Raw genomic sequence first — 16,684 nt, 5'->3', positions numbered from 1 at the left:
CAATGGAATTCTTTTTTTTTTTTTTTGAGGCGGAGTCTCGCTTTGCAGCCCAGGCTGGAGTGCAGTGGCCGGATCTCAGCTCATTGCAAGCTCCGCCTCCCGGGTTCACGCCATTCTCCTGCCTCAGCCTCCCGAGTAGCTGGGACTACAGGCGCCACATCGCCCGGCTAGTTTTTTGTATTTTTAGTAGAGACGGGGTTTCACCGTGTTAGCCAGGATGGTCTCGATCTCCTGACCTCATGATCCGCCCGTCTCGGCCTCCCAAAGTGCTGGGATTACAAGCTTGAGCCATCGCGCCCGGCCGACCCAATGGAATTCTTTATGACATCTCAGTGAACAGTTTAAAGACCACTCCTCCATCTTTCCTTCATGGTTCAATTTAAATTCCCAAACAATCACAAAAGCCATAAAAATAATAATAAAGAAAATTGAGGAAATTTACCATGCCATAGTTTACCTGCTGGAGAGCACTTGGTGACTGGGCAGTGTTATAAAAATTTGTCTGACCAGGCTGTTGTACTTGTCCAGAATAAAGATTTGAAGCCTGGGTAAGATTTGCTCTAGCCTAGAAAAAATTTTTTAAGAAAACATGAGTAAAACTGAAAAAAATTTCAAATTCAGAGACGGAGATTATGACTTCAAAGCAATGTCTAGCAACTTTCAGTATTAGATAAAATGAAAGGACTTTGTTTTTCTCATTGCATCTTTTAACATGTTTTCTTTTAAAAATGTTTCCTTAAAATGATCCGCGGCATAGGAATACAATGAGTGTGCACTGTTCTAGTCCCCTGACTTACCTGGAGAAGATGTGTGTCAATCAGCTGGGAACCTCCTAGTCCTGATGCCTGCCCCAGTTGATGTTCATACAATATGGGAATAGGCTGGGTATTTGATGTTTGCTGAAAGGCAAGACCAGATTGCGCCTTGGCAAGTTCTTGGTGTTGGACAGTTGGAAAGTTGTGAATAGCAGTCCCAGAAAGGACCACAGATGGCTGGGATAAACTGCTTTGCATAAAAGCTGGCTGAGATCTACGTAAGGATTAAAGAGAAAATAGTGTTAGAATCTCATCTGGAATCTGAAAATCTTAACAATGCAAATCCCAAATGACCCAATACAGTCATGTGCTGCATGACATTTCAGTCAATAGGCCACATATATATTGATGGTCCCGTAAGATTACAAGGAAGCTGAAAAATTCCTATCACCTAGTGACATTATAGCTGTTTTAACATCATAGAACATATGACTCAATTGTTTTTGCTGGTGCTAGTATTAAATATAAACAAACCTACTACAGTCATGTAACAGTTCAGTACATAGTTATATACAGTACATAATATCTGATACTGATAAAAAGAATTATGTTACTAGTTTATGTATTTACTATACATTTTGTTACTTTAGAGTGTACTCTTTCTACTTAAAACAAAAAACTATAAAACAACCTCAGGTAGATCCTTTAGCGGGTATTCCAGAAGAAAGCATTGTTAACATAGGACATGATAGCTCCGTGTGTGCTACTGCCCCTGAAGACTTCCCAGTGGGACAGGATGTGGAGGCAGATGAGAGTATATTGATGATCCTAGCCCTGTGTGGGCCTAGCCTAATGTGTGTTTGCATCTTAGTTTTTAACAAAAAAGTTAAAAAATTAAAAAAAAAAATTTAAAAAACAGAAAAACATTAACAAAAGAAAAGGCCAGACTTGGTGGTTCATGCTCACAATTCTCAGCACTTCAGGAGGCTGAGGTGAAAGGACTGCTTGAGGCCAGGAGTTTAGACCAGCCTGGGCAAGAGAACAAGACCTCATCTCTACAAAAAAATAAAAAATTAGGTGGGAACGGTAGCAAGTGCCTGTAGTCCTAGCTACTTGGGAAACTGAGGCTGGACAATGGCGTGAGCTCAGGAGTTCGAGGTAGTGAGCTGTATGTGTCACTGCACTCCAGCCTGGGTGATACAGACCTTGTCTCAAGAAACAAACAAAAAAACAAAACAAAAAAAAAGAAAATATTTCTGTGCTGATGTACAATGTGTTCGTGTTGTAAGCTAAATGTTATTACAAGAGTCAAAAAATTACAGTAAGTTGAGGTTAATTTATTAAAGAAAAATTTATTTTTACAAATATAGTGTACCCACAGTGTACAGTGTTTATAGACTCCACAGTAGTGTACAGTAATATCACTCGCCACTCACTCACTGACTCACCTAGAGCAACTTTCAGTCCTGCAAGCCCCATTCATGATAAGTGCGCTATACATGGTAAGTACCATTTTTAATCTTGTATGCTATCTTTTTATTGTACTTTTTCTGTTTAGATTGTTTAGATTTCTATGTTTAGACACAAATATTTACCACTGTGTTACAACTGCCTACAAAATACTAAGTACAGTAAAATGCTGCATGCATTTATAGCCTAATTAGACACAATAGGCTGTACTCTATAGCCTAAGTGTGTAGCTGCAGGTTATACCACCTAGGTTCCTGTAAGTACATTCTATGATGTTTGAAAAAGGATGTATACTTCAGAATGTTTCCCCATCACTGACACTTGGCTGCATTCTAATTAGCTCAGAAATCAAGAAAAGAGGCAGAGAATACAGACTGTGTCTAAAGCAACTTATTTCAAGATTTAAAGCCCTGTATACAAGGAAGCTTCACGTGTAAAAGTCCTGTGAAAAGGCCTGTTCTCCCTGAGAAGTGGATGGCTCTCTCCTTTTGAATAGTGAGAATAATTCTCTTTTTGTGTTCAACACAAAGTTGAGAACAAAATCTCTTTTTCTCTTTGGCAACTTTCTAATTTATAGCACCAATAGCCCCAACTTTTCTTATTTGTATTTCATTACTTCCCCACATATATTTTTAATATAAATGGCCTAGCCTCAAGATCTTTATGGAATAAAGCACAGTAGTAGCTCACGTCAGAATTACCCACAAAGATCAAGCAAGCAAACAAACAAGAACACAAAACAAAATCAAACCAAGCCAAAACACACCCCCCAAAACAATACCATAATGCCAGAATCTAACTCCAGACTTCCCTATCATCTCTGAGATGGATGCCTCCAGTCTACACTTTCAAGATGCAGAGATAAAGAATAAGCAACTAAATCAAAAGTAGTGGGTTAAAGAACATTATGCTTTGTTGTTTTGTTAAAACTGACCTATGTGGCAGGAACAAAATCCACTAAGAAAGAATGCTAGTCTAGGATCACAGCAATCTTCACAATATCTACTTACAATTTATGTTTCAAACACAAGGTAAGAAAATATGAATATACTGCTATCAACTGTCCTGTCTTTGTAGAAACCAATTCAGAGACTCCCTAATAAATACTATGCTGATTAGGTTAAGGAACAAGCAAGGAATGTTTAGGGATAAAGTAATGGCTTGCGAAATCTAAACCCATACTTTCCAATATGGTAGCCACTTGCCACAATTACATATGTGTCTTACATTATATTTCTATTGACCAGGTCTGGTCTTAAAAAGTCTGTCTTCTAAGACAATTAGTGAAATGGGGATTACAAATATAGTACATTGCTACTCCACCTCCCATGGCCTGCGGAAGACATTACTAATTAATCACTGTACTCCTTTTCACAGTACTGAAAAGTGGTTGTAAACTTTTCAACAGTGTTTCAAGTAGCCAATACAATTAAAAGGAGACTGGCTTCTGAGGTTAAATCTAGCTGCTATGCCTATGTCAGAAATTTTCAAGTTTTATTTTTAATATAAATTCCAAGATAATCCCAAATACAAGACTTCCTTTAGCTTCTAGTTGGGGCAAATAGTTTTACTTCTAATTGGAGAAAATAACGAAACCACCTGAGAGTAAGATGAGGCGGGAAGACCTACAACAGCTATATAGGTAACGACACAGGTGTATTAAATTTTACTAAAGTATCTTTAATCAAGTAAAAATAAAAGCCACATTTATGAGGTTTACTAATGACTCAGCTCTGTTAAGAAAGTTTCATTAGCTGAACCTGGTAGGAGTATCATTATGGTAATATAAAACATACTGTATTAACTGATGACAAGTTTAATCTGTAAAGTATGGAAATTCTATCTGAACCCACTTCTGAAAACAAATTCCTAAAAACAAATGCACAGACTTCCTAAACCAAGTGTCCTGAATGTAACTTATTTTTCTTTCTGATGATTTAAGGACACCATTAAGAGTATGGATGACAGCTATGCCATGATGCACTGCTCCTACTATCTGACTCTTACTCTCACTCTTCTTCCCTCATTAAATTGGAAACCAGAGACACTGAGGGTTGAATCCAGGCTCTGCCACTTTATGTATAACCTTAGGTTAAAACAAAACAAAACAAAACAAAAAACCCTCACCCTCTTCAAGTCCTAACATCCACATGTTAAATGAGGATGACTTACCTTCACACAGGTGGCTGTGTGAAGACTAAATGTAGTTAATATATGTGAAAGGCTGAATAGCTATCACACATAAGGAAAGTTCAATAAAAATCAGTTTTCATTATTTCCCTAATTGCAAAGGTAACTTACAGTGCATCTGAGTGAATTTTTGGAAAAAATGCTTTCTTCACTACATAGCATATTTGTCACCATTACTTCCATGCTTTGATATTCTACCTCTCTCTGTTCTGTTATATTCCACCCTGTCCTACACCCCCTAACACAATGTAGTTAACTGCCATGCCTCAGCTCGTACATAGAGGAGATTCAGATATATATAGTTGGTAGCCAGATGGCACACAGATTTTTAGGTTCTTTAAGCAGCTATTTTCTGTAATTTCTAACAGTTTTGGGGCTGCTGTTGTTCACTACTTCAAAAGGTTTTGAAGCCTGGCTTTCTTTAATAAGGTATGGTTGAAATTACCAGAGGCTGAGGTTCATGACATATAATCAACATGCTCAACTAGCCAATGTGGTTTATAGCAGAGTCACCCTAGGTTTTTTTGGGAAGGAACAGTTGTGGATTAAGGCAAGGAGGATCAGTAGTTACAATGTTTTCAATATCACTACAAAAGTAACTTTTAAAGCATTTACCTATATGGTTGAAGTGAAGAGCTGAACAATTCCTGAGCCTGGGAAACAGCAGGTCCAGCCCCCAAACTCAGTTGGGCTTGATGCTGCCCTTGCAGTGGTGCATAAATAGGGATTGGAATCTGCTGAACTGAAGTTGGCTGCAATGCATTGAAAAAGTATGTAAACATATTATATATCAACATCATACAAATAAATCATTAACACTGGAATATAAAAATTTGAGACATGAAAAGAGTAAGATGAATACTATATATCAGCTCCATTTTAAAACAAAACTGAATGTAAACATCTAAATTTCCCTTTCAACCCACTACTTATTCTACATTGTTAATATTAAGCTCTGGTAAATTTGGGGAAATTTTTAAATTTTGCTTATAGAATATCAAGGTAATCATGGGTAGCTTGTAATTTCAGAGTTTATTATTTATGTTCCAAGGTAACTATTATGACCACAGAAACGCGAAGGAACAAATATAGGATGGAAGAAGTCTTTGATATTACCTGAGAGAGACCTGGTTGGAAACCCTGTTGTTGAGCCAACGATGGTGGAGCCAATCGTGCATGTTGGGTATTAAATAAATGACTTGTGTCCATATAGAAGGCTGGGATTTGAGCTGTAGACCGTCAGGAAAAACAAGCAGTAATAAGTGTCCTAATTTCAGAATTTTCCAAACAGTAAATAAAAACCCAGTTTTGTAGCAGAGTCCAAATTAAGTGCACCCTCTGAAAATTAATACAGCCATGGAAAAACTAAAAATGTGACAAGAGGCAAATATGAAAAGATGGAAAACTTCTAGTAGACAGGTAACTAGTACTTGTGAAGGCATGAAAAAAATTTATATACTGCCAGTGGGGTATAGATACTCAGATTTTGTCAGTAGTAAAATTTCACATAATCTACTAAAATTGAAAACGAATCTACCCATTGAACCGGCAATTCTACTCCAATTTTAAACCTACCTACTAGAATCTAGCAAAATATTTAGAGGATTGACATTTAATTTTAAAAGTTTGGTATAAATTCTAAACACATTTCTATGTATGATACATACTACTTTGTGACTTGCTGTTTTTTTTTTTTTTTTTTTTTTTAAACAGTCTCGCTCTGTCACCCAGGCTGAAGTGCAGTGGCACGACTGATCCCAGCTCACTGCAACCTCCACCTCCTGGGTTCAGGTGATTCTTGTGCCTCAGCCACCTGAGCAGCTGGGTGTGTGCCGCCACGCCCAACTAATTTTTGTATTTTTAGTAGAGATGTGGTCTCACCATGTTGGCCAGGTGGCTCTTCAACTGCCGGCCTCAAGTGATCTGCCTGCCTCAGCCTCCCAAAGTGCTGGGATTATAGGCATGAGCCATGGTGCCTGGTTGACTTGCTGTTTTTATATAGTAGTATGTTCTGCAGAACTCCACATATTATAATGACGAGACAGGGTCTCACTCTGCCAGGCTGGAGTGCGGTGGCATGATTATCACCTGGGCTCAAATGATTCTCTCACCTCAGCCTCCCAAATAGCGGGAACTACAGGCATGTGCCACCACATCCAGCTAATGTTTAAAATTTTTTTGTAGACGTGGGGTCTCACTATGTTGCTCAGGTTGGTCTTGAACTCTAGGGTCAAGCAATCCTTCTGCCTTGGCCTCTTGAAGTGCTGGGATTATAGGTATGAGCCACCACATCCAGCCTATATATTGTTTTTAACTTGTCATTATTAGAAATAATACTGCAATGAATATCCTCACTTAACCTCTGATAGGTTAAGTGTATCCATATGAGATTCCTAGCTAAGAAACTGTTACTACAGTACGTATGTACACTTATATTTTCCAAGACACTTTTAAAAAGAATTACAGTCAATTTAGGCTGGGAGAGGTGGCTCATGCCTATAATTCCAGCACTTTGGGAGGCTGAGGAAGGAGGATCACTTGAGCTCAGGAGTTTGAGGCCAGCCTGGGCAACATGGTAAAAAAACGCTGTCTAGACCAAAAATGCAAAACAAACAAACAAATTAGTTGGGCATGGTGGTGTGCTCCTGTGGTCCCAGCTACTTGGGAGGCTGAGGTGACAGGATCACTTGAGCATGGGAGATGGAGGTGGCAGTGAGTCAAGACTGTGCCACTGCAATCCAGCCTGGGCAACAGAGCCAGACATCATCTCAAAAAAAAAAAAAAATACGCGAATTTAAATATTTACAGCAATGTACTTTAAGAGCCTTATGCTTAGCTGAAAGGTTAAGAAGAGATAAAAATAAGCATTACAGTCTTCAATTTCTAAATTCCTTATATTCAAGCCTAAAAACATTACCTGCTGCAGACTGAGACACATAAACTTGTGGACTCTGTTGTTGCTGGGCAATAAGGGAAGGCATACAGCTTAACTGTGAAAAATGACTTGCAGAAGGCAGGCTGCTTGTCTGCAACTGCTGAGGTTTCACTTTACAAATATTTGGAGGGTCTGATGTGGTTGTAGATTTTGTGCTCAAAGAAGAGGTAGTGTATGTACCAGCTCCTATATTTGGGGAAGCAGAAAAAGGGGAAAACAGAACATATTTAAAAGTGTTGCTATTGCTCACAGTACTAACCAGAAACTGCAAAATTAATGTTTCTACCTATCACGTACTTATATACTGCTTCAGGCCAAAAGTAGATGAGGTAGCTTACAAAACGAAAGAGTAATTATCACCAAATGCAAATATGACTAGAAAATATGGAACAATAAACAATAGAAAATTAAAACAAGAAACAAAATACAAAATTCATAAAATGAGGCCGAGAGCCTATATAACTGTTATAGTTTGGCCAGAAACGATTTGTTTTTTAAACATCACAAAGAAGAGTAGGATATATAATCAAGAGCTTCATACACTTATGACCATAGATACAAGGACACAAAAGGGAAAAGTGCTATACCTTAGAAATAATTATGACTATACATGGGCCTTTAGAGATCTCAACTGGTCCTAAAATGCCACATATACTTAAGGCTGGATTTCTCTCTCCTGCAAAAACTGGCCCATGTTGAGGGCAGGAGTATAAGACCAGCCTGGGGAACACTGTAAGATCCCGTCTCTGCACAAAATTAAAAAATTAGCTGGGCATGGTAGTGCCTGTAGTCCCAGCTACTCGGGAGGCTGAGATGGAAGGACTGCTTGAGCCCAGGAGTTTGAGGTTGCAGTGAACAGTGATGACATCACCGCACTCCAGCCTGAGTGACAGAGCAAGACATCATCTCTTAAAACAAAAAAATACAACTCCAAAAACAACCAAAAAAACAAACAAAAACAAAACAAAACCACCTGGTAGATAGTAGTATCTTTAAAACAAATGAAATAAACTACTTAGTAAGTAAACAGAATTATAAAACTTAGATGTTAGGGTCCATTAGTTTTATTGATTAATGAGCTATTATGACTGTATTACTGACCCAAAATGTCAATACTGGTATTTGTACATGTAATATGTACAAATGTACATAGTAATGTACAGTTATCATTATCTTCAGATGATGCTCCACCTGAGAGTGGACCAAAATTCAAGTGCTTCTATCCTTCTAGTAATTATCTACCAGTAGGATGACTAGGCAACAAGGGCCTTGTTTAAAACATTATCCTAGTCAAGCATAGTGTAGGAAATCTAGACCTGGGGAAACAAGTTAGTTGGGTTCCAAAGAAAGAACTAGGAACCATTATTTCCAGACCTTCCTACCACACTCTCCTGTTTCCTTTACACCACCTTCACTAACCCCTCCATCTCCAAGTAGACTGGGGCTCAAGCTAGTCTAGTAAGCATAAGGGAAGATGCCTTGGCAAACGAGTGGTGGAGGAATGCTAGGAAGGGTTTTAAAGTGAAAAGAGATATAGTTGGAACACAGTTTGATTTAAAATTTTAATGCAGCGTAGAATCACGGGAGTTTGTGTTAACACATACTTCTGATTACAGACAATATCAAAATAACTTGTATAACCTTAAGACCAGCTTTTTGGTAACTAAAAATAGCACGGTGGGTTGGAATACTGAAAAGCAATATTGAATGAGAACAAGTCAAATTAATTTATATCACTGGAAAGGAGCTTCCTACTGCTTTGGAAGCAGATAATACTGATAAATTAATACTTGAAATTAAATTTTATTTTTTCAACAGAAGAATCTTGGTTCTACATATGGTAAAAGGAAAAGGGTGTACTTTCTAGAGTCAAGCATTTTGGAAACATCCGTGTTTCTTTAAGAACTGTAAGGCCTCCAAATAATGAAGTTCAGTGAAAAGATTATGCAATAGTAAAAAATTTAAGAAAATCTAAGGAAAAACAGCAAGAAAAGCACCTTCTAACTTTGGGCACCAATGGACTCTCCTAAAAAACAAAATAAAACAAAAACCAAACCAAACTAAAGCCAAATCCAATGGATTACATCACTCAAATAGCAGAGGCTGAAAATTCTCCAGCCCTAACTCTTTACCAGAAAACATGTTATCCCAACAGGTTTAGGCCAATAGCACCTTCAAATTAGATACAGATTGTGAAACATTTTAAAAAGGTGTGATTCTCTGTTATTTTTGAGCTGATCTAGTTAGTTGTATATACATAAAAAATGGCAATCAAAAGGTGAACTTCCTAGAAAAATTTAGAGGAAAATGACACTTTAAAAAGCAATTACTGGCCAGGCGTTGTGGCTCATGCCTGTAATCCCAGCACTTTGGGAGGCTGAGGTGGGAATACTGAATACTACTTTTTTGGGAGAGCTGGATAAACAAGAAAAGACCATAAAAACTGTTAAATAATGTAAGATATTTAAAGAAAGAGTACAAAAATGTTCTACCTGATAGTGATGTTGTAGGAGTGACTGAAGCAACAGGAATCTGGGGCATAGATGCACTTGAGAACGAATTATAATTAGCAGTGCTTGGTGCACTGGCACTACTGCTGACTCCAGTTGCAATTGGAGGTGCTGTGGAAGTTACTGGAGACCCCTTTTCCCTTACATTTGGAGAATTCTCCCATGCCTTGCGTGCAGACTCCATCTGCAATAAAATGGACATTTCTTATAGTAAAAAAATGATGTTAATACACAAAATACGTACTTATATACATGTATCAGTATTTAAGTGCCAAATATAATCTTTCAAAAACCACACACACACAAAGATATTTAAAGAAAATCTAAGACTCTAAGACCCTAGGGATTTCAGACTTTCCATCTGCCTCTTTATCTTTGCTCCATTACTCAAATTGGGAGTGTGAGAGTGGGGCTTAATTATATTTCTACAGAGAACTTGTTGATGGTTTTAGAAAACAAGTCAGTGTACTTTAAAGTCACAGCTCCTGTATCATTTAAACATGAGCCCCTATCCCTACCAGTGAATAATGAAAGGCCCTTCCCAGTAAATATCCATTTTCTCCATTCTTTCTTTTTACTCCAATGCTTCTTAAATGGCAAATGGCAGGCACCTTTTGGTTGGCTGCTTCATGCTCACAGTGTTTTAAAAGGCGAGGTAACAAGATAGGTTTTAGATTTGGGTGCACTAGAAACGCTTGTGTTTCACATCCAGATCTCAAGCATTTCATGTACCAGATGTAACCATTTGCATTTATGACCCCTGGTTTCAGGTGTCTTTTCTTCTCCTAGTTTCTTAAAGGGCAGAAAATGGCCTTATTTCAATCTAGAGCAGCACTATTCAGTAGTTTTCAACAGATACATATGTAAGTGCAGATCAAATATGTAATTTTAAATTTTCTACTAGCCACATTCAAAAAAGTAAATACAGAGATTATATATTTATTTTGAAAACATTTAACCCAATATTTATAATATTATAACTAAAACACTAATGAACACAAAATTGAGATATTTTATAAATTTTTTATATTAAAATTTCAGATGCAGTATATATCCAACATAATCTGTAAGATCCAGCTGCAATGACTTACGTGAGAGGAACTTTTTCAAGTTACATATTTAATACCACTTTGTGGGTCCTTAAAGTATCAGTTTCTAAAATTTTATTTTGGTTATAAGAATTTTGAGAAATAGAGGCTGGGTGTGGTGGCTCACGCCTGTAATCCCAGCACTTTGAGAGGCCGAGGCGGGTGGATCATGAGGTCAGGAGTTTAAGACCAATCTGGCCAACATAATAAAACCCCGTCTCTACTAAAAATACAAAAAAAATTAGCTGGGCGTGGTGGTGTGCGCCTATAATCCCAGCTACTCAGGAGGCTGAGGCAGGAGAATTGTGTGAACCCAGGAGGCGGAGGTTGCAGTGAGCTGAGATCGTGCCACTGCACTCTAGCCTGGGCGACAGAAAGAGGCTCCATCTCAAAAAAAAAAAAAAAAAAAGAATTTTGAGAAATAGTACATAATTTACCCTGCCTTCCTTTAAAAACACACTATTCATAATTTAACCTTTTCTTAAGACTAATTGTTATCATTGGATATTTAAAATTTAGAACACTTTTATATTTGAGAAAAATCTAAAATCTTTTTTCTCAAAATCACCTGGTTGATTTCAAATGTGTTTTATTTTAAAACAAAAGTCTTGGGGGAATTTAGGAAGTAAGCTATAACATAATTTACCTGGACCATCTGACATTTTGTGGTTTAGGGCAAGTTGACAGAGTACAAGGTCTTTCATGCCAATTTTGTTTTACTAAGAACATATAAATTAAGTTATAGCTAATCAAACTTACATAACATATAGGCCACATGTATGTATACAGGCCACAGTTTGACTTGATTCCATTCCTTAAGCAGAAAGATAATTTAAAGTTTTTATTTTTGGAAATTCAGTGAAACTAAAAGTACAATTAGTTAACTATACTCACTTTTTCATATTCTGTCAATGATGTCCATAAAAACTTAACATCGTCAATAGGTTCTTGGAAACTGTGACTTTAAGCACAACAATGTATAGTCAATATTTTTTCTCATAAACTTTAGAACAAGTGGCACTGAACCAAATGATGCTATTCTATGGATCCATTGTACACTGTTTGGCTTAAAGTTGCAGTTTCCATGAACCCACTGATAATAAGTAAGAATTTACTGTGTAATATAACTTTTCTATGCTGTATATATTACTACAATAAAAAGGACATGGCAGAGGAAGTAAAAAATAAAGAAATCAGAGGTTTTAAGCTAATGCAATTTGATTTAAATTTAATTCTCAGTGTATATATTTCTTCTTGGAATGTTAAAAACATGAGTGAAAGGCAAAGTTGAATAGGTATTCTAAAGAAATAAATACTGGCTTAAAAATAATTAAAGATGACACTATATTTGCTTATGTGAAATTAGATTATTACCTTGCTAGTATAATGACAAAAACCATATAAGTAAGACTAAATAAGGAACGCAGATTGAGACAATCATTCAAGCCAAAAGACAACAGAAAAGGCTGAACAGGAATTGGAAGTAAACAGTAAAGACTAGGCAAAGACAGGGATGGCACAAAGCAGAAGCTGTTGTCTTATAAAATTTTATGACCTCAAACTTATATTTGTTAAGCCTCTTACAAAGAAGTTGGGCAGAGAGGGGAGAAGATAAGGGGACAAAAGTAGTATGCGTCCAAAATGAATACTAGCCACATTGTAAAATAACAAAGTTCCTGTGACCCCAACAGAAGACCATCAAAGAGATTGTCAACCAGTGCAACATCAGGAAGCCCTACCATATTAGAGATTAAGAACTTGCCTGGATTATGAACAAAGAACACCAATGAGATAAATAGACTTAAAAAAATCTTCCCTTGGCCAGGTGTGGTGGTTCACACCTGTGATTCCAATACTTTGGGAGGCTGAGGCAGGTGGATCGCTGGAGCCCAGAGTTCAAGACCAACCTGGGCAATATGGCGAAACCCCATCTCTATTAAAAAAAATTTTTTTTTTAATTAAACAAAACCTCCTTTAATTCCATGTTTGCACTTTTTTTTTTTTTTTTTTTTTTTGAGACGGAGTCTGGCTCTGTTACCCGGGCTGGAGTGCAGTGGCCGGATCTCAGCTCACTGTAAGCTCCGCCTCCTGGGTTCCCTCCATTCTCTTGCCTCAGCCTCCGGAGTAGCTGGGACTACAGGCGCCCGCCACCTCGCCCGGCTAGTTTTTTGTATTTTTTTTAGTAGAGACGGGGTTTCACCGTGTTAGCCAGGATGGTTTCGATCTCCTGACCTCGTGATCCGCCCGTCTCGGCCTCCCAAAGTGCTGGGATTACAGGCTTGAGCCACCGCGCCCGGCCTCCATGTTTGCACTTTTTTAAACGACTGACTACTCCAAAGATGAACTGATTTAAAACACTCTCAAACAACACAACTGTAAAAAATCATTAACATAGCTCAAAATTACAATAGATTAAAAAAAGGCCAAAACATTTTGACATCAAAAAGTGCTGAATCTCTTTTGCCCTCTTATTATCCAAAAAATATCAACTGAAAATCTTCTGATGTCAATTATAAAGCATACGTGTTAATTATCTTCCCATAAAATAATCATACAATGTTCATTCAATTCACACATAACTTACAGGGAAGACAAACAACATTCTTACTATTATCAGTACTTAATATTTTGGTAACAATCATAAAAACATGAAATTATAAGATTGCATTTTTTGTATACAAACCCATATATCCAAAAATTATTAAGATATCTGGGAGGAACTTAACACAAACATGGAAAAATACTCTCCTATATTTTTAAGAAAAAATTCACAAGCATAATAGGTCTCATTTTAAATATGAGGATATCACATCACCACTTAGTGGTATCAGAAGCTAATAAAACTTTAAGGTATAATTTGACAGCACTCTAATTCCTCAGCTTAGTATTGTTGCTTACCACATAAATCTAGTAAAAATACCACATGAATATTGTTAACTTATGTACCCTTGCATGCAACAAGTAAGGACTCTTAGAGATGGATGTTGTACATACCTTGAAGGTGAGGCTGAAAGTAGTGGGAGGAACTGAAGTTAGGCTGGAGCTCTGTTGTATAGTCTCTCTCTTAGGGAGGGGAAGGGTGTTAGGCAGGGGCACCTGAAAAGGTAGGCAACACATATCACAATCTAACTATGTGTCTACTATGACAGCCCCATTAAAGACAATGTTAAGGTGTTCTAAGGGTAGTGTTTAATTTTCATCAGAGCTAACAGAAATATGTGATTACTTAAGAGTCACATTGTGTTTATAGTAGTTGGTAATTAAGGATATCTAAGATAAAACTTCTGAAGGGAAATTATTATCTGTCTTTTCATACGTAAATTGGCAGAGTCTGCACCAGATATAAGGTGTATACTCAGAAGGCAGTGCTTCTCATGTTTTAATATGTACATAAATCACCTAAGGATGCTGATAAAATGCAGATTTTGATTCAATTGGTCTATGCTAAGGCCTGAAATGCTGGGTTTCAAACAAGTTGCCAGGTGATGCTGATGCTGCTGGTCTACAGGCTGCATAGCAAAGCTCTAAAGAATGAAACCTTCACCCTATCTACAGGCTCCAACCAAAAGTATTTAACATGACAGCAAAAATAGAAAACATTAATCTCTTTCCTGCAATATAAACTTTTTTATAACAAGATTCAAGAACAAAAGTAATCTTGGGAAGAAAGTATGGACTATTAGCACCACCTCATTATAACAAAACTGTTCTGCTATAGTAATAAAATTATGGCAAATATTGTTAGAAACTCTAAGATATTAGAAACTCACTGCCTTTATCTCCGGATCTTAGGACTTTATTATATATTACGTTTTGGATGGTTCATTCAGTTGTTCAGTAAAAATAACTGGGATACTTGAGAGTTTTAAGATAATTACTTTGTGATACTATGGACTACCTAATGAAGATTCTTTCACACATGTTGAAAGCAGCTGTGCTATGATAATCCAAAATGCCACCTGCATTTAATCTTCAAGACATTCAAGATACAAGATGACTGTACTATTAATACTACTAACCAATATGTATCAGGTAAGACCATAAAAAAAGTGTATTAAGCCCCAATAAGAGAAATAAGCCATTTTCAAGTATAATTTAAAAAGACAAAAGTTCTATGTACAAAATGGAACCCCTAAACAGACAAGTGAAAGAAAAAAGGACATCTCAAGAGGTCCTAAATTTTTTCCCATGTAGGACATTTGTTTTTAACTCGACATTGAGCTCAGAATCACCAACACACTTGACACAAGTAAGCAACACTGTGAAATCCTTTGAAACTGATGACCATTTATAATGCTCCCTGACCCAAACTGATCTTTCTGCGTTCAAATATACCCTGGCTACACTGCTAACAATTGCATGCAGACTATTCACCTATATATGAGACTAGGTCTCTTGCCTCCAGTAGTTATCAGTATAGAAGTCGCTCAATTAATTAGCCTTATAGATCACACAGAAATCATCAAAATGCTCATCTGGATATTTTCAGTGAATTTAAGGGTTCTGAGAATAGTAATTTTTTCTTCCTTATTCATATTTTGTAAATCATTTTCAGAGGGTAGTTTGGCAAAAAGCATCATATACTTTAAAAACTAATATCGTAGAAATATTCTATATATTTTTAAAAATGAGAAAAGACACAAAGTATAATTAAACTTTATTGAGATTTTACTGATTGAATATTTCATAATCTAGACAGTGACATCACAGCACTTAAACTGAAAGGAAGTCTTTTCTTCCTTCCCAAGTCTTCTATTATTTTTCACAGGAGGTATAAGGAGTCAAAAAAAGAAAAGAAAAAAAAAAAAAAATATATATATATATATATGTGTGTATATATATATATATTTAAACCACTCTCATTTTAAAAAGTCGGGGGTGGGTGGGGTGGGGAGGAAAGTTGAACAAATCACATTAATCAGCTCCTAGAGAGCTCTCAACACCAAGAAAAAATGTGTGACTCACTCCTTTCTACTCCTTTTCTCAGCTACATATTTAGTACAGTCCTTCAGCTGAACTACAAAAATTGGATCAAGTGACCCCTAACGCAGCTCACCTTTCTAAAATTCCATATACTTGATGCTAGAGGGAAGAATAGAAAGCATAGAAAAAAAGAAAGAAGATAATAAAGATTTTTGTACTCAAAATGATAGTTAAAGCTCTTTGTGACAGACCTTTAAATAGTTATCTGTAAAGGATTTTTTTTAAAAAGGATGATCAACATTTTAGTCTGATAGCCTTTGCTTATTATAAAAGGTGATATTTAAAACAGAGAGCGCTAACCAAATTTCTATCACACCTGCTCTCCAAAATAAGGACCATGCAAGTAACCTTTAAAACGTTCTTCTAAATAAATGACACTGTACAACTATGGCAAGCTACCTAATGTTTCTGGGCTAACAATTTTTCATCTGTCAGTCAGTGAACTAAGCAAAATGATGAACTGTACAGACTTTTAAACACAACCTTGAATTATATTAGTAACATGGTTGCTCTAGAAAACTAGGTCCTAAGTTACAACATGACTTAACATCACCTTATATTAGAGCATCTCAGAGTGTTTGGTGTACTTATGTATACAATACATTATAGCTCAATCTACACAACAGGAATGTTAACACATTGGTATTTTTTCTTTTTTAAAGACATACTTGATTCTTTGGGAATTCTATAGTTGTCTTTTAATTCTAATTTTAGTCATCTCAAATAAGTTAAGTTTCACTTAATTATAAAAAG

The 16,684-nt window shown here is 36.6% G+C and overlaps 1 protein-coding gene across 15 annotated transcripts in view; it reads right to left on the bottom strand.

Moving 5' to 3' along the window:
- The window catches only part of PRRC2C (proline rich coiled-coil 2C), a 106,363-nt gene that overhangs the window by 8,836 nt on the left and 80,843 nt on the right, over window positions 1-16,684 (bottom strand). For 10 of the 15 annotated variants that reach the window (XM_033198270.1, XM_033198262.1, XM_033198276.1 and 7 more), the window contains 7 exons: window positions 13,943-14,044; window positions 9,843-10,044; window positions 7,333-7,536; window positions 5,532-5,644; window positions 5,031-5,167; window positions 798-1,029; window positions 443-565 (listed from right to left, as the gene is read on the bottom strand). In XM_033198270.1, the coding sequence (XP_033054161.1) occupies window positions 443-565; window positions 798-1,029; window positions 5,031-5,167; window positions 5,532-5,644; window positions 7,333-7,536; window positions 9,843-10,044; window positions 13,943-14,044 (1,113 nt within the window). The remainder of the gene's footprint in view (window positions 1-442; window positions 566-797; window positions 1,030-5,030; window positions 5,168-5,531; window positions 5,645-7,332; window positions 7,537-9,842; window positions 10,045-13,942; window positions 14,045-16,684) is intronic. The other 5 variants (XM_033198277.1, XM_033198273.1, XM_033198266.1 and 2 more) reach the window with 1 other exon arrangement.

The sequence above is a fragment of the Trachypithecus francoisi genome, unplaced genomic scaffold (assembly GCF_009764315.1).
Source record: "Trachypithecus francoisi isolate TF-2019V2 unplaced genomic scaffold, Tfra_2.0 Lachesis_group5, whole genome shotgun sequence".
NCBI lineage: Eukaryota > Metazoa > Chordata > Mammalia > Primates > Cercopithecidae > Trachypithecus > Trachypithecus francoisi.
Note: the sequence above shows the minus strand (reverse complement) of the source record. Positions and strands in the feature narration are given on the sequence as shown.